This window comes from Notolepis coatsorum (assembly GCF_963971535.1).
Source record: "Notolepis coatsorum genome assembly, chromosome: 7".
Lineage (NCBI taxonomy): Eukaryota > Metazoa > Chordata > Actinopteri > Aulopiformes > Paralepididae > Notolepis > Notolepis coatsorum.
Window position 1 is genome coordinate 129,829,091 of NC_140171.1, and position 19,598 is coordinate 129,848,688.

General features: G+C 43.0%; 1 protein-coding gene across 1 annotated transcript in view; it reads right to left on the minus strand.

The window, feature by feature from the left end:
- LOC311232650 (mucolipin-1-like) overlaps nucleotides 1–19,132 on the minus strand; it is a 101,680-nt gene extending 82,548 nt beyond the window's left edge. Inside the window, exon 1 of the mRNA XM_084319507.1 lies at nucleotides 18,936–19,132. Coding sequence (XP_084175633.1) covers nucleotides 18,936–18,966 — 31 coding nt within the window. The 5' untranslated portion in view covers nucleotides 18,967–19,132. The remainder of the gene's footprint in view (nucleotides 1–18,935) is intronic.
- Between the last annotated feature and the right edge of the window lie 466 nt (nucleotides 19,133–19,598).

A 19,598-nucleotide genomic window follows, 5' to 3' on the forward strand; every position in this document is an offset into this window, starting at 1 on the left:
CTACTCGCTGAGTGAGCATTATAAAACAAACGTGTGCTTAATCGACCGTGAATTAAAGTGTCAATTGCCATTTTAACAGCAGAGCAGATACTTTCTTAAAATGCCATCGTCCCGGCAGAGCGCTGTTGACGGGGAGCTCTGATGTTATTAGCATTAGCTGAACAGCTAACCGAAAGCTAGCATTAACTAACGTTAAAGGTTTAGCCATAACGTTACCTTGGCTAAAGTTGGGGCTAATCATAATCCAGCAATAATGGCTGCAGACCTGCAAGCAAAGTACAGCAGGTTGGCAAAGGAGTATTCCAAGTTAAATCACAATGTCACCAGTAACGTTAGTTTTTCCATATACCGGTAGCTCTGATGCTAGCTAACCTAGCTCACGGTAACGTCATCATTGCACAATTGCATGTCGCGTACACAATTAATTACATGTTGCAGACAGCCATATCGGCGACAATGTTTAGCTTTTAGTGCCAAATGATAAGAGTCTGAGGCGAAGTCTCAAAAGAGAATGTTGAATATTTATTGTGCAAAAATCACAACAACAGAGCCTCTGCTACTAAACGGAGCCTTCTTGTGGAAGCAAGTGCAGCAACGAATAATGTCCGTGTGGAACTAATGTGCCAACAACCTTTCCGTGGGTGAACTCATTGAGATAGTTTTCAATTACTGATACTAATACTAATCTATACAATCACCTGTTGTTGAATAAAACTTTATAGTTATTACTAAAAAACAGTATATAAACAGTAGCTGTATTTAAAAAAAAGAATTTTTTTTATAATTTATATAATATTTTTTTTTATTATTATTTTTTTTTAATGTATGCACTGGTATCGGATAAGTATCGGTATCGGCCGATACCCAAAGCTTAGGTATCGGAATCGGATCGGAAAGGAAAAAATGGTATCGGAACATCTCTAGCTGTAACGTCTACACACACGGAGCTACTGCTGTTGTTCTTGGGCGGATATGAGACTCGCCACAGGATTTTCAAAATAAGAGTATCGATATGAATCGATCTTATTACATTGCATCGATCCGATTCGATTGTTGATAATTACATCGATGTATCGATCTGGATCGATGTATCGTCCCACCCCTACTAAACAATTAGCTAAGCAATTATATTTTATTTATTAGCCTATTCGTAATAATTCGTTATTAGCCTAGCTAACTCTGTATCTTGGCTTACCTGCAGTGGACGTGGATGGAGATGGAACACTGCGAGCAAAGCAGTCGAAAACGGCGCATTACTGCAACTTGTTTTGACAAATTGCTTGTATTGCCACTCTTACTTGCAAATGTTTTATTGCACTTGTGGCAACGTGCGTTGTCGGCATCGACTTTCGTAAAGTGTACTCAGACTTTCGAGCGTTTCGTTCTCTCCGCCATGATGAGCGCATGCAGAGCTCTGTCTGTGTGCTGCGCGCTTCAGCACGGAGCCACACACCTCAAGTACCAGTATGTGCATTTGTGTGAGTGAGCGCTCGCGAGTGTGTGTAAACTAACAGCCCCGCTTCTCCTGCAGACAGAGCGAGACAGAGAGAGGAGAGATAGTTCGCAACATTTAAATTCCTCCGAAAAAATGTACTCGGGGGGGGGCATCCCTACTCGCAAGAGTGCCCCAAATATTTTTCTCTACTCGCACAGGCAAAATTCTGGCACAATGTGCGATGCCCTCGTCGCACTGTACAGCCCTGCAGCATAGTAGGCCTTGTATTGGGATAATATCTCAAACAATAAAAGGACATATGGATAACAATGTTTTAGCCAATATAGCCTAAATTAACCTATAGGCTGACATGTAGACATACATGGTTGTGGTCCTGTGGTCTCAATAGTTAAGAGCAAGGTACGAACAATTTAAAAGTTAGGGGTTCATATTCATAAAAGAAAAAAAATTTGAATGTTGATTTACAATTCGAATGCCAACCTAATGAACGAAGGTCAGAACGTTTGGGCTCATCCCTACTATATAGCAACATTGTGTCCTGCTAGCTAGCTTATCCATTATACAACCCATACTCTTGTATACAGGTGCATCTCAATAAATTAGAATATCAAGGAAAAGTTCATTTATTTCAGTAATTAAACTTAAAAAAGTTAAAATCATATATTATGTATTCATTACACAGTGAAATATGTCAAGCCTTTATTTCTTTAAAGTTTGATGATTATGGCTTACAGCTAATGAAAACCCCAAATTCAGTATCTGATCAAATATATATATATATATTAGGGCTGTCCCCGACTAAGGATTTGGATGGTCTATTGGTCGACAAAAAAAAATCATTCCATTTGGGCTGTGGGGGGTGCTTAATGTCTGAAGGAGTCGACTAAAGGCTTCTTGTCCTCTGCAAAAGCATGCAATTGGTCCACTGATGGATACATCTTGATATTTGTCTAGTCTAGTGTGTTCATTAGATAGGTGAAATCCTCTTTCAGTGCCTCTGTGACTCTGTCCCTGTTTTCGTAGGCAGTTAGCCTCTGGTATGCGTGCCATTAGTGTTAGCCACGCTTCTAGGCCTCTTTTCTTTTTCTTTTTTTTTTTATTATATTTGACTAAGAGGTTGGCCAGTCGACTACGGCTCCTTTCGACCGATTAGTCGACTAATCGACTAATAGGGGTCAGCCCTAATATATATATATATATATATATATATTACAGAAATGTCGGCCTACTGAAAAGTATATGCACTCAATACTTGGTCGGGGCTCCTTTTGCATGGCTCCTACAATGCAGCGTGGCATGGAGGCAACCCATATATTTCCTCAATATTCTAATTTATTGAGATGCACCTGTAATCTATGCCTATGCTGTTCTTTGATAACACTGCCTTTAACTTCATCTTTCCATAATCATGGGCTTTGATTTAGCATGTAATGTTAGAAGTCAGTAGGGGTGACTGTTAAACTAGAAGAAAGAAGGCTCTGTTCTCTCTCTCTCCCTCCATCCATCCCTCTCTCTCTCCCTCTCTGCCCTGCCCCCATCACTTCAGCCTGTGATGGCCAGACTGTGCCATCTCGAGAATGTCGACCCTGAGCTGTGCCTGGCTCGCCTTATCTATCCCACCGGCCCTACATAAAGAGAGAACATTTCTGTCTCTACAGTTTTAGAGTTTAACACACACTAATATAGATTTTTTTTTTTTTTTTAAACTTAAATTTTTTATTAACATTTATTTAGACAGACAGCACTTACAAAAAATAAATAATAAAAAATGAAGAGACTAGTATCACAATGAAAACAAAAAGAAAAAACAGTGCACATAAATATTTACATGGGTATCACATGGTTAGTTGTCTGGTTCCCCTACTGTTGTTTTCTAGGTATTTGATACAAAGGCTGATTGTGTATCTCCCTTAAACAGGCATAAACAGGTAATTTCTACTCAAAGACAATAAATGCTGACTAAGGTTTGTATGTGTGATCTGGGTCCAGAGACCCTCCTTGAGTTTCTTTCTTCCCTTCTCCTTCGTCCTTTCTTTTTTTTTCTCTTGTTTATTAACTTTCACTTTGCCTTTTGTTTCACCCATACACAAACCACATCATCCCTGAATATTTTATATCACACCGTTAAACAGACATAAATAATAAGGTATAAAAGCATTCAGCACTTGTAATATCCCAAAAACAAAATAGATAATATTAACTAAAGTACAGGTGTGTGACATGGGTTCATAGACCCTGCTTGAACATCTTTCCTCCTTTACCCTTCGCTCTCTTGTGTTGCATTTGGTTCTTCCTCTGTGATGTCGTTCTCGTTCCTTTTATAATCCTCCCACTTTCCCCATCTTTCCCCAAATTTCTCTTCCTGTAACCTCAGCATGTGCGTTATCCTTTCCATATCCTGTATTTCTTCCACTATTCCTACCCATTTTGCTATTGTCGGTGGGTCTTCCTTATACCACAGTCTCGTTATTGCTTTTCTGGCCGCTATCAACATTATCTTTATTAAATATTTGTCCCCCCCTTGTATTCCCTCGTGTGTCAGGTCTCCTAAGTAAAGCACCAGTCCTGTTTGTGGTATCCCGTATCCTAATATTCTGATCATTGCTTCCCCTATCTCCTCCCAATACCCCTTCAGCTTCTGACATCCCCAGAATATGTGTGTGTGATTTGCCCCCTCCTTCCCACACATCCTCCAGCATGCTTTTTGTGTTGGTGCATATTTTCCCTTCAGCTCTGGGGTTATAAAGAATCTGATTGTGTTTTTCCATCCAAATTCTTTCCATATTCTCGATCCTGTTGTTGAATGTTGTACCTCGCATATGTTCCCCCATTCCTTCCCTGTTATTTCTATCTCTAGCTCTCTCTCCCATTTCTCCCTTATGTAATCGGTCGTGTGTCCCTTGCTGGTCATTATAGCCCGGTATATTGCTGATATTACTCTTCCTTGCCCCCCTTCGTATGCCCATACTATCATCTTTATTATTCCATTCTGTTCCTCATCTTTGGCCCCCCTTATTTCTTTGTTGTAGTAGTCTCTAACCTGTAGATATCTGAAGTGGTCCCTGTTTTCTAGTCCAAATTTCTCCTTTAATTTTTGTAGTGTCTGCATTTCTCCCTTCTCTATCATTTTGCATATTGCTGTTGCCCCCCCCCCTCTCCCACCTTCTGAATCCATGGTCTAACCTCCCTGGTTTGAATCTCTTGTCATGTGCTACCCATCTCAGGACCCCTGACTGCTTCTCCAATTTGTGTGTTTTTACTACTCTGTTCCATATGGTCAAGGTGTATTTGGTGATTGGATCTAATAGTCCCTCTTTTTCTTTAAATAGTTCCCTATCCCCCACCAGAGCTTGTACCTTGTATCCACTAATATAGATATTTACATTACATACATGCCTGTCATAACCAGTGTTGTGCTAGTTACTGAAAAATAGTAACTAGTTACCATTAGGGATGTCCGATATTATCGGCCTACCGATATTATCGGCCGATATCGGCATTAAAATGTGATATCGGAAGATATCGGTATCTGTTTTTAAAAGAAATATAATTTTTTTTCTTTTTTTTTTACATTTCTATAACCTTTATTTACCCAGGCAAGCAAGTAAGAACAAATTCTGATTTTATTTATTGTCAAAAGTATGCATAATGTTGTGTTAATTCCACAACAAGAGATATATAATGTTAATTACCTGAAATTATTCAATTTTTTGGGCGGGGAAACCCTGCATATATCGGTATCGAAAATTAAGAGTTGGACAATATCGGTATATCGGTATCGGTAAAAAAGCCAATATCGAGCATCCCTAGTTACCATTACTAGTTACTTCATTTAAAAAGGTAACTCAATTACTTTACTGATTACTACACCAAAGAGTTACTTAAAAAACAGAAACATTATTTCAATTGCTTGAATGTGGTCAATCTCACCAGCAATGACATCGTACGTGTGCCTACCCTTTATCCTTGTACAGTGCGACATATATATCGCACGTGCTACAGCAACAGTGGTCTGTGCGATGAATGGATTTACTTCAGTAGCACTGGTGCGATAGGGATTCGGTTCATATAGATACTCTTATTTTGAAAATCCTGTAGCGGGTCTCATTTCTGCCCACGCGCAGCTCCAGCTATCATAACTAGGCTCCGACAGCTAGCAACGTTCAGGTGCATATGATACTCTTATTTTGAAAAAACTTGTGACGACTCGACGAGTCATATCCGCCCTATCCGTGCTTCTGCAAGCAGAGCAGCGCGTTGGTCGGTTGGTGCGCACTGCTGCGTTAACAGTAACACAGCAGTGCGCCTACACGTCCCGAAATAAGTCTGTGGTGTTTTTTTTTTCTCGCAACGGGTCAAAATCTACATGCTTTGCACCGTCGCCATTCCTTTATGCGCACATCGCCCGAAATTAACGTTTATGTACCATTACAATCACTACAATGTTAGCAAGCTAACAAGCTAATCCTGATCAGAGGCAGAGGCGCAGAGCCAGCAGACACAGTGTGGACTGGGGAAAGGGAAATGGGGGGGGCACTCTCTCCCCTTCCCTGTGTGTGTGTGCGTGCGTGCGTTTGGAAAGACGATGAAGTCACTAGTCAGGACTCAGGACAGGAATATATTATAGTAAACTGAGGATTACTGAGGATGGACAGATAATGTTGATATTCAAATATAAAAAAGTTTCGAGAGGAGTGGAAGTTTGAAGACAGACTAGACTACAATATGATGCGGGGGTGGTGAGTTGAAACAGTGTGTGTGAATGAATGAATGAAAACTTTATTTAACAGATTGCAGAATGGGTACTGTTGTGAAGGGCCAGATTAAACCGAATATATATATTTATTTATATATATATATTTAATTGTATTTGTATATTCTCTAATATTCCCTGATATCCCTTGTATATTCCTTGTACAATATGCATTGAATATCCATTCTAGCCTACTGAACATCCCATAATAGTCTCCATTCTACTATTGGTCGAGACCTTGGTGCCAGGCTGCCATACCCCCCAGACCCAGTTCAAACGTACCGCTCAACATGTACGAACAAGTCCTAGTTCCGCGTAGGAATCTGGCTACCGCACCACTAATGGTACTATTTGTTCATAGTGCGTATATATACTGCGCTACTAAAGTAGGACTTCCTTTTTAGTCCAGTTTCTTACCCTCCGATAGAGTGACAGACGTAAAGCCTCCCCGCGACGCCACGTGTGGGAGTAAGGCCAAGTTCGGCCTACCATCGGTATTGAGACATCGTGTATATTAATATTTGAATAGTCATATTTGGCACTATATCGTCGAGTTGGACGTAGTCTATTAAGCTAATAATAGTCTATTCATATGTAGTGCTTCGTGCGGTGAGAATACTATCGTAGTCAGTACCCCCATCGTTTCGGGTAGAACTGGCTGCTTATCCAGGGTGGCCGACCCCATGTGAGGCTGCACCCGAGGAGCCCCAGAGCCGACGAGCGAGTGGACCTGCATACCGGATTATTCTACCGACGACAGCCCGCCTTCCCAGGCACGGATTATGCTTTGTATACAGTGATTATTCTATGGATAAAGACCAACACTGCCGTGTGTTGGAAACCCCCCCCCCGGAGAGGACGACAGGTGAGGAGACGCTCTACACGACGAGGTCGCTTCACGTCTCTCCATCGTGGACCGGAGGAAGCCGGCCCACAGAGAGTCCAACTGCTTTCATCTGTGGATCGAGGATCGCTGAGGCACCGAGCCGCACAACCGTGGGTTCTCCCAGGATACCCTCGGCCAGACGGATACAGCCAGACTCTACCCCCCCCCCCCCTTCTCCAGTTGTCTTACAAGCGACCGGAATTCCCCCCTAGTGTATCCAGTTCTATAATCATTAAAGTATCATTGCTATTATTCCTTAAATATTCCAGGTTGTATATTTACCGCCTGCGCCACCAGAGATTGGACGTTCTCTATTGATATACCAACGAATACTCATTTGCCATAAAAGTGCATCCTATTTCAAATCATAAATGTAATTAAGTGATTGCTCTACATACCTTTTGCTATGTATTAATTATTATTAAACGCAGACTTTCGACTTGGTACATTTGTGTTGGATCGTTTCATCTACGTGGGAGTGTTTACCATAATTATTTATGCCTAGTACTGGGTGGCCAGAGTCTAAAGTACAAGAGGTAGTGGTAGTAAGTATCATATCTAACAATACAGTCAGGGAATTGTACCCCTCAGTTACAGGTACAGTACAGTACGGCTCAATACACACAATTGTTAAGGGGATGCAGACCAGAGAAAGACGTTTGTCTTGTTTACATCAGGGTCCCCCATTGTGTGTGTGTGTGTGTGTGTCCCAACCGACCCCACTTCTATGTTTCAATAAATTATTTGCATTTAAAACTATTAACGCCAACTCATTCCTTCAGTTTACTCAAAATTATGCTAATATTCCTTATGTTGTTTATGATATTAATTGAAAATAGCATACGAGAGTATTATAGTAATAATAACACATGGCGATATACTAAATGACAGCCAAACATGGCACTGCAACTAAATAACACAAATACAATAGGCACATTTGTGACTGTTACAAATATAACACGTTTTATACTTGTGCTACAAGATTTTGGCCTGTGCTATCAACCTCTGTAGCACCAGTGCTATGTGCAAAAAAAGTTAACGTACAGCCCTGTTTTACAGGCCAATGCAGCTTTCTGGCATTGTAAAGTAGTGGGGTTTATCCAGAGATGTTATCCCGATGAAGCTTTTGTTGTGGACGGACCAAATGTCTGCAATGGTCGAGATGTAGTCCAGCCCCTCAAACATTTTCTTTAGCTCATTTTCCATTTTTGTATGGAGTCCGGGTCTTTAACGTTAGACTAGGGCCCTATGGAATCCGCGATCGCGGAATCGCGGTGGATTTCACGGAATTGAGATATTAACGCAGAATTCTGAATTTGCTTAAATTATACATAAATCGGTTTTCATATAAATCAATAGGGATGTCCCGATCACGTGATTTTCCGAAGATCGGGATCGGCAATTTTTTTTTTAATTTTAACTTTTTTTTGTATTCAACAAACATGACCATGTTCACGTCTTAAACTCATACTGAGGCCTTAGTTTTGGTTTTAAATTGCATATCATCATTCATTTATTTATTGTCACACAGAGCAGAAGAATTTTGCCAAAACAAACGCATTTCCTTTGATTTAATTATACATCAAATGATGTCAAGGATTGCAATGCCTCGCTTGAATGAAGTTAACTTTTCACCTGGATAACGTCAACATTCAGGGTGAATGTAATGTGAGAAATTGGGATGGAATTTTTTTTATAAGAAAATTATATTAAAAAATATATATAACTTTTTCTTTTTTTGATCGGCTCGGGAAAGATCGGTATCGGTAGATAATCAAAATCACATGATCGGGATCGGATCGGGAGCACATTTTTTTTATCGGGACATCCCTATAAATCAATCTTCACAGACGCTGCACGGTCTACGGAGACACAGAAATGACAGCTACCAAATGCTCCATAATAGTCTCTCTCTGCCAAACGTTACAGTCCAAATATCCAGTTCGTTTTTATTGTGCGTGTGTGCAGACTGAGGTCAGAGGAGTTTGATAGTATTTACTGAGGATGGGCAGATAATGTTGATATTTAAACTTAAACAATTATTATACAGGGGCGGCTGGGTAGCGCAGTGGAGAATGCACTCGCCTACCACCGCAGAGACTCTGGGATCGAATCCAGCTGTCAGCGGTACCTCCGGCTTGGTCAGTCGTCCCTACTTACAGGCAGTGTTAGCGGGTGGGAAGCCGGCGGGGTATATGTCCTGTAGCCAGGGCTGCAACTAACGATTATTTTGGTAATAGACTAATCTGTCGATAATTTTTTTGATTAGTAGACTAATCTAACGATTATTTTTGTCATTCGATTAGTCGACTAATCTAACGATTGTTTTTGTCACACCCTCAATCTCTGCTTCCTGTGGGCATGGCTCCTTCTCCAATGCATGTTTTACCTCACATGCTCAAGTCTGCACACCTGTGAATGTCACCCTGTTGTCCAGTCCCTCTGCCAGTCCAGTTAACTTAACATAACATGATGATCCCATAGCAAATAAAAATAATGACTCATGAAACATTTGAATTTGGATCTTAAGCAACTTTAAATCAAAATGTATTTGAACAATACAACAATCACTCATAACAAGATAAATAAATTAAATAATACAAATTAAAGTGGAAGTGTTTAACAAAAAAAAATATATAGCAGACTTCTTAGCTTAACATCCCAGGCAGGGACCGAAACTAAAGCCCGCCGCCCGCCAGGGGCGGTCTGTTTTTACCTTTGGCGCATGACACTTAGAGGGCTGCCCGCCGTGTGGCGTGTAGACGTGTAGTTCATAACGATACTCCTGTGCGAGTACAGATTATAGCCGCTCGTCTTTTTTTTCTCCGCCGCGAGATCGTTAAAAAACTACAAGTCCCACATCGCACTCAAGTCAACGGTCCAATCACAGTAGAGTGACGTGACTGGTTTCATGAGAAAAAAAAGCAAATGACCAATCGGAAGCTATCATTTGGCTTGTTTACTTCCGTCTGCTCTAGTCTATATCGGACCTCCATGAACTAACGTTACTGTTTAAACAATGACCCAGTCAACTATTCACTTTTAGTTTAATACATGACGAGGCATTGTCCAACGGTATCTAGCTGGCTAGCTACTGATAGCTGCTGATATCAACAAATGCTCCAGCAATAGTCTACTCGAGTGCATAATACCTCCGTTCCCTCGTTAGCTAGCTTAGCTAGCTCGCGTTAGATCCATCTGTCCCAGTAAACTAAATTGTCTTAACGTTATCTACCGGGCTAGCAGTAGCTACCAGGGTTCGAAATTAACGGGGGCTTGGGGCAAAATGCCCTCGAAAATTGACCAAATGCCCTCGACTATCAGTTAAGGGGGGCTAAAAAAGCCCCCGACAGTTTACTAATTATATATATAATTATTATGCTCTACAGTGCGAGCATTTCCCTCGTATTGCCCCTAATAATATGTGTGTGTGCAAACCGGAAAAATCATTTACTTGCAGTGTGCGAGACAGACGAGTGATTTGAAGATTACAAAACAGCTCCGCTGTTAATAGTTCAGATTGAAACTGGACTGAAATTCAGTTTTTGGGTGGAATGTTTGTTCCAAGGAGGAGGGAGGCGGGGCCCGCTGCGTGTTTCAGGCACTTGAGAGGTGCTGCGAACACAGACAGAGCGCTCTGCTCTCATCAAGCATTACACTGCTATCTTAACGTTAGCAAGCTAAGCATCTGCATAGCGCGACCTGTGTAACGTTAAGTAACTTGTGTTCGGCGGGGAAAGACCGTTCCATTTGTAACACAACTACAAAGAATAACATCCAAATCCGATCCCGATGCGCATTTCCTTCATTCCACAGCGCTGAGCGCGCAACGTATTTCATTGATCGATCTGGCCAGAGCCTATACGCACAAACGTTGCGTGTGTGGGGTTTTTCATCAATTTGAAACAAGCCTCTTGACTGTTGGAATTAGGGATGTTAAAAATAAAATATCTAATAATATTATTCAATATTAGACATTCATTGATCCAGAGGCAACCGGTTATTCGTCTGCTATTTGTAGATGTATCAAGAAAACAACACAACTTGCCCTCTACTAGTCCACACACACACATGTGCATTCAGTTAAGTCAGAATATGACTGTAATACAAACAGTTCAGTTTGTTAGGTACATGCAACACAGATTACAGTGTTTACATCTGTCTGCTTGAGAAAATACCATGTTCTGCAATAAAAATTATTGAAGTGAGATGAACAGTTATTTTCAAACGTGTGATCTAAAGATAAACAAAGGGTTTTAAAAGTGTTATATTTATCTTCTCTTATAGTACCAGAGAGAAGCTGAGGAGAATCAACCAGCAACAAAAGCAAAATCTATTAAAAAAAAAAAAAAAAAAAAAAAAATCTTTTTTACATTTTAAGATTGAACCTTTTTCCCTGTGGTATCGAAAATGGTATCGAATATCGATACTTTTCAAGGTATCGTATCGAAGTTCGAAATTCCAGTATCGTGACAACACTACCGCCCTGTAGCTCTCACCTCCATAGCCATGAAGTGCTTTCAGATCACGCGTCAATTTTCCTTTCACCAAAGTACAAACAGAGAATTAAAAGTACTCCCGTAGTCTCGCGAGAGGTGCAGAAATGGGATCTGACGTCAGAAGAGACGATCCGGTCAGTGTTTCACCACACAGACTGGATTGTGTTCCGCGACACAGATAACATTAATGCCTACACGGAGACAGTGCTGGACTATGTTTGTACTAGGGTGAAAGAAACAATCCCCACTACCAAAATGAAAGTTTACCCAAATCAAAAACCCTGGGTAGACAAATCCGTCCGTGAAGCTCTGAGAGAGCGCACCAAAGCATACAATGACGGCCTAGTGGCAGGCAACATGAATGACCACAAGGTGGCGCGACACAACGTAAGGAGGACAGTGTCAGAGGCCAAACGGCGCTACAGGGATAAAATTGAACTCCAGTTTGAACAAGCTGACTCTAGAGCTATGTGGCAGGGGCTCAAAACGATGACAGACTACAAAGGCGCCTCCCTCAAACTGAACAGTGACATCTCCTTAGCAAACGACCTCAATACCTTCTATGCGAGGTTTGATGCTGGTAATAACAACACCAGCTCACAAGCCTCGGCAATGGGGGGGGGGGTCGGCTGCTGATGGAGGCGCAGTGTTCAGGGTAACAGAGCATGAGGTGAGGCGGACCTTTAAAAAAGTGAATATCAGGAAGGCAGCAGGTCCGGACGGCATCCCCGGCCGCGTCCTAAAAGTCTGTGCCGACCAACTGGCCCCAGTATTCACTGACATATTTAACCTGTCCTTAGAACAGGCTGTCATCCCCACCTGCCTGAAGAAGTCCACTATTATCCCTGTACCCAAAAAATCCAAGCCTGCTTGCCTCAACGACTACCGCCCTGTAGCTCTCACCTCCATAGCCATGAAGTGCTTTGAGAAGCTAGTAAAGGGCTACATCTGCTCCTCCCTCCCCATCAACATGGACCCCCTGCAATTTGCATACCGCCCCAACAGGTCCACGGAGGACGCCATATCCCATGTGCTGCACACAGCAGCATCACACCTGGACAAGAGGCAGGGGAACTATGTGAGAATGCTATTCATCGACTACAGCTCGGCATTCAATACCATAGTCCCCTCCATACTCATAGCCAAGCTCAGGGACCTGGGCTTGGGCTATGACCTCTGCCAGTGGGTCTTGGACTTCCTGACTGGCAGACCCCAGGTGGTGAGAGCAGGCAACTGCACCTCCTCATCCATCACCCTCAACATAGGGGCCCCCCAGGGCTGTGTTCTGAGTCCCCTCCTCTACTCCCTGTACACACACGACTGTGTGGCTCAGCGGAGTAGCAATACAATCGTCAAATTTGCTGACGACACAGTGGTGGTGGGCCTGATCTCTGCCAACGACGAGAGGGCCTACCTGGAAGAGGTCAAGGTCCTGGCGGGATGGTGCCAGGAAAACAGCCTCTCCCTGAACGTCAGCAAAACAAAGGAGATGATTGTGGACTTCGGAGGTCGGGGGTCAAGGACTACAGCCCCCTCAGCATCGACGGGGCACCGGTTGAGAGAGTCAACAGCTTCAAGTACCTCGGAGCCTACATATCCGAGGACTTGACATGGACCACACACATTAACAGTGTGGTGAAGAAGGCACGACAACGCCTCTACTTCCTCAGGCGCCTAAGGAAGTTCCAAGTCAGCCAGAAGATCCTTAAGAACTTCTACTCATGTACAATAGAGAGCATCTTGACCGGCAACATCACCTCCTGGTTTGGGAATAGCACTGCAAAAGACCGAAGCAGACTACAAAGAGTGACACGTGCAGCCGAACGCACAATTGGAGGGGGGCTCCCCACCCTCCAGAACATTTACTACAAGCGTTGCAAGAGCAAAGCTAAGAGAATCATTAAAGACTCCAGTCACCCGAACAACTGCCTCTTTGAACTGCTGCGGTCAGGCAAGCGATACCGGAGTCTCAAGGCGAGCACAGAAAGACTCAGAAGTAGCTTCTATCCCCAGGCCATCAGGCTGCTAAACGAACAATGAATGAACACTACACAACAACAACCACCAAACGCACATAGCACACACATCCACACGCACACACTCACTTTAAACAAACACACTGTAGCACCCACTCCACACACTTTATAGCACACACCCACTTTAAACAAACACACTGTAGCACCCACTCCCCACACTTTATATTTATGGATGAAGGATTGCACTACAACTCGTACACCTTACTGTAAATTGTACCTAAAATTGTACCTCATCCCATTTCTGCTTTGCACTAGATAGTACTGTACATTAGTACACTGCATAGTATTGTGTATTGTATATTATATGGTAACTCAGAACATTGTACATATGTCTATACTGAACACTGTGACCTCATCTTCTTCTTCTAAATTCATGCTATATTATGTTATTATGTTATTTGATACTATCTTGTCTAGCACAGTCTCTGGAGCGTAACAGTAAGAAGCATTTTGTATGAAAGTATTCTGTACTTCTGTATGACAACTATTAAAGAACTTGAACTTGAACTTGAGTAAAGGGCTACATCTGCTCCTCCCTCCCCATCAACCTGGAACCCCTGCAATTTGCATACCGCCCCAACAGGTCCACGGAGGATGCCATAGCCCATGTGCTGCACACAGCAGCATCACACCTGGACAAGAGGCAGGAGAACTATGTGAGAATGCTGTTCATCGACTACAGCTCAGCATTCAATACCATAGTCCCCTCCAAACTCAGGGACCTGGGCTTGAACTATGACCTCTGCCAGTGGGTCTTGGACTTCCTGACGGGCAGACCCCAGGTGGTGAGAGCAGGCAACTGCACCTCCTCATCCATCACTCTCAACATAGGGGCCCCCCGGGCTGTGTTCTGAGCCCCCTCCTCTACTCCCTGTACACACATGACTGTGTGGCACAGCGGAACAACAACACAATCATCAAATTTGCTGACGACACAGTAGTGGTGGGCCTGATCTCTGCCAACGACGAGAGGGCCTACCTGGAAGAGGTCAAGGTCCTGGCGGGATGGTGCCAGGAAAACAGCCTCTCCCTGAACGTCAGCAAAACAAAGGAGATGATTGTGGACTTCAGGAGGTCGGGGGTCAAGGACTACAGCCCCCTCAGCATCGACGGGGCACCGGTTGAGAGAGTCAACAGCTTCAAGTACCTCGGAGCCTACATATCCGAGGACTTGACATGGACCACACACATTAACAGTGTGGTGAAGAAGGCACGACAACGCCTCTACTTCCTCAGGCGCCTAAGGAAGTTCCAAGTCAGCCAGAAGATCCTTAAGAACTTCTACTCATGTACAATAGAGAGCATCTTGACCGGCAACATCACCTCCTGGTTTGGGAATAGCACTGCAAAAGACCGAAGCAGACTACAAAGAGTGACACGTGCAGCCGAACGCACAATTGGAGGGGGGCTCCCCACCCTCCAGAACATTTACTACAAGCGTTGCAAGAGCAAAGCTAAGAGAATCATTAAAGACTCCAGTCACCCGAACAACTGCCTCTTTGAACTGCTGCGGTCAGGCAAGCGATACCGGAGTCTCAAGGCGAGCACAGAAAGACTCAGAAGTAGCTTCTATCCCCAGGCCATCAGGCTGCTAAACGAACAATGAATGAACACTACACAACAACAACCACCAAACGCACATAGCACACACATCCACACGCACACACTCACTTTAAACAAACACACTGTAGCACCCACTCCACACACTTTATAGCACACACCCACTTTAAACAAACACACTGTAGCACCCACTCCCCACACTTTATATTTATGGATGAAGGATTGCACTACAACTCGTACACCTTACTGTAAATTGTACCTAAAATTGTACCTCATCCCATTTCTGCTTTGCACTAGATAGTACTGTACATTAGTACACTGCATAGTATTGTGTATTGTATATTATATGGTAACTCAGAACATTGTACATATGTCTATACTGAACACTGTGACCTCATCTTCTTCTTCTAAATTCATGCTATATTATGTTATTATGTTATTTGATACTATCTTGTCTAGCACAGTCTCTGGAGCGTAACAGTAAGAAGCATTTTGTATGAAAGTATTCTGTACTTCTGTATGACAACTATTAAAGAACTTGAACTTGAACTTGAGTAAAGGGCTACATCTGCTCCTCCCTCCCCATCAACCTGGAACCCCTGCAATTTGCATACCGCCCCAACAGGTCCACGGAGGATGCCATAGCCCATGTGCTGCACACAGCAGCATCACACCTGGACAAGAGGCAGGAGAACTATGTGAGAATGCTGTTCATCGACTACAGCTCAGCATTCAATACCATAGTCCCCTCCAAACTCAGGGACCTGGGCTTGAACTATGACCTCTGCCAGTGGGTCTTGGACTTCCTGACGGGCAGACCCCAGGTGGTGAGAGCAGGCAACTGCACCTCCTCATCCATCACTCTCAACATAGGGGCCCCCCGGGCTGTGTTCTGAGCCCCCTCCTCTACTCCCTGTACACACATGACTGTGTGGCACAGCGGAACAACAACACAATCATCAAATTTGCTGACGACACAGTAGTGGTGGGCCTGATCTCTGCAAACGACGAGAGGGCCTACCTGGAAGAGGTCAAGGTCCTAGCGGGATGGTGTCAAGAGAACAGCCTCTCCCTGAACGTCAGCAAAACAAAGGAGATGATTGTGTACTTTAGGAGGTCGGGGGTCAGGGACTACAGCCCCCTCAGCATCGACGGGGCACCGGTTGAGAGAGTGAACAGTTTTAAGTACCTTGGAGTCCACATATCCGAGGACTTGACATGGACCACACACATTGACAGTGTTGTGAAGAAGGCACGGCAACGCCTCTAGTTCTTCAGGCGCCTAAGGAAGTTCCAAGTCAGTCAGAAGATCCTTAAGAACTTCTACTCATGTACAATAGAGCATCCTGACTGGCAACATCACCTCCTGGTTTGGGAATAGCACCGCACAAGACTGTAGCAGACTACAGAGAGTGGCCCGTTCAGCCGAACGCACAATTGGAGGGGGGCTTCCCACTCTCCAGAACATTTACAACAAGCGGTGCATGGGTAAGGCTAAGAGAATTATCAAAGACTCCAGCCACCCAAACAACTGCCTCTTTGAACTGCTGCGGTCAGGCAAGCGATACCGGAGTCTCATGGCAAGCACAGAAAGAAGCTTCTATCCCCAGGCCATCAGGATGCTCAACGAACAATAACACTATGTAACAACCATCAAATGCACTCACAGCACACACATCCACACGCACACACTCACTTTAAACAAACAACTCACTGCAGCACCCACTTTACACACTTTAGAACACCTAAACACACTTTATATTTATTGGTAAAGAATTTGCACTACAACCCATACCTCATTACACCTTACTGTAAATTGTACCTAAATTGTACCTCATCCCATTTCTCCTTTGCACTATATAGTATATTGTATAGTATATTGTATGGTAACTCAGTTACTTCTACTCTGCATTGAACATTGTACATTATGTACATACTGAACACTTGTGTCTACGTACGTGACTTCTATTTTATACTGCTATACTTATTTTATTTTATACTTACCTAGGCCTGCCACGATAACAAATTTTGCTGGGCGATTAATTGCCCCCGAAAATATCGCGATAAGCGATATTATTGCGACCGGTTAGAGAATTTTTTTTTGAGAAATTTATTTCCCAAAACCTTTATTTTGAAGCCCACCGCTCCGTCTTTTCCGGTGTTTTAGACTTTTATTTTGAAGCCCACCGACCGGACCGGAAGTATTGTTGTTATTATCCTAGCTTGCTGATGCTGCTTGTATGTGCGGGGCTTGTAAGCGCTGCGGTCTGTTCGGCTGCAGCTGGAAGCATCTCGATGCTGCTGGTGGACTGGGGCCAGCTAACGTTAGCTTGCTGATGCTACTACTACTTCGACATGCTGCTAATGGGCTGGGGCGAGCTAACGTTAGCTTGCTGATGCTGCTGGTAGATCGACATGCTGCTAGTGGACTGGGGCCAGCTAACGTTAGCTTGCTGATGCTACTAGTAGATTGACATGAGCTAATGATAAAACAAATGTTGAGATTGTTGGTGAACAACTAACTTTAAGTTAGTTTTAACGTTAGCTACTAACGTTAAAACGCTAACGTTACACTACAAATAACTCTACTTGGTTAAAAGGAGCAACACTATTGAGACATGTAGTTAAGCTATGTGGTGTTGCCCCACGGAGCTCCTGTGCTGTGCTCTCTGCTCTGTAGTAAAGCCAGCGGCCCGCCTCCCAACACGGACAGTGACTGACAAGGGGCACTGGTTCCGCCTCATTAAAACAAACGCGCAAATAGCAATTAATCGCGCCCGTCAAAATCATTGCATTAATTTTAATTATCGCGGCAATTAATCGATTTATTGCTTATCGCGGCAGGCCTATACTTACCGGTATCTATTTTTGTCTAGCACAGTCTCTGGAGCGTAACAGAAAGAAGCATTTTGTATAAAAGTATTCTGTACTTCTGTATGACAACTAATAAAGAAACTTGAACTTGAACTAGTAAGCCTATTGTTAATAGCTTGATGAATTTAAAATGGGGGACCCGGATGTAAACAAGACTAAAGTGTTTTTCTGGTCTGCATCCTCTTAACAATTGTTTGCATTTTGTCGTACTGTATTGTACCCATTCTGCAATCTGTCTGAAAATAAAGTTTTCAATCAATCAATCAATTGTTTCAGCCTGAAACAATTGATTGATTGATTGAAAACTTTATTTTCAGCATGGACGTTTTGATGGGAACTCACTCGTCAGTTCCTAGGAGTCAGGCACAGCAGCATGCCTGGATAACTGATGCAGAGAACTTGTGTTCAGTAAACGTATAGCTATGCAGCTGAATCTGCATTAATCGTCCATTTTGTATAAAACATAGAACATAATTAAACAGAAGGGAGTTCAAGCAAAGACACATATTCTGTCACGTTCAGACAATGCAAACAACAAGTTTACAACTTTATATCAATGTTACTGTTGACTACCTCAGCTGCCAAGAAGACGACACAATACATAAACACAGTAGGCCACCGGTTTACTGAGGACTGGTGACATGTATGGTTGTCTACTCTGCATGTCCAACAAAGCTAAACAAAGTTGCTCGGGACGGACACAAACAGTTTAGTATTGCATAAAAACAGTCTATTCTCAACGGAAAGAACACGGGCCTACAAATTATATTAAGCCAAATTAGCAATCGTTAAAGAGAGAGAGATAGAGAGAAAACAAAGAAAGATTGAAGTCAGTCAAGATAAGTTCCAAAATGTGACATAAGTACGTTACCCGCCAGGTCGTCGTTGCTGCTTGAAGCCATGAAGTTGTACGCCTACGTTTTAAAACAATAAAGAAATAACATAATAATGTATACTGTTATTAACGTTAGAATTCATACGGATCCGATATACAGTCTCTAGACCACGAACTATCTATTTCAATGAAGTTGTCTGCGAAGACAGCCATTACATTAGGAGGATGTGTTCCTCTCCTCCTCACATCGGTCATGTGACGCACGCCACGTGACAACACACGTTGTAAGGGACTTCCTCCACTCTGTCTGAACACACAGACACACACGCACGCACGCACGCACACACACACGCACACACGCATGCATGCATGAATGAATTAATGAATGAATGAAGACTTTATTTAACAGATTGCAGAATGGGTACAATACAGTACGGCTCAGTCAATACACACAATTGTTAAAGGGGAACTATTTTACTATTTCTTTCACTATTTGGGCACTTTTACACAATTCCTGTGAGTCTATGGAACACCTCTGTAATATATATATTTTTTTTATTCATTGTTTTGTATTTCTAATCAAGTCCTCAAAAACAGCATTTTTCTACCTCAAGATCTCGAGCTGTTTTGAGCCTGGGCTCCTAAACCACTGCGGAGCGTCGTCTTCGCCTGAACATTAACATGCAGCAGTGACTATAT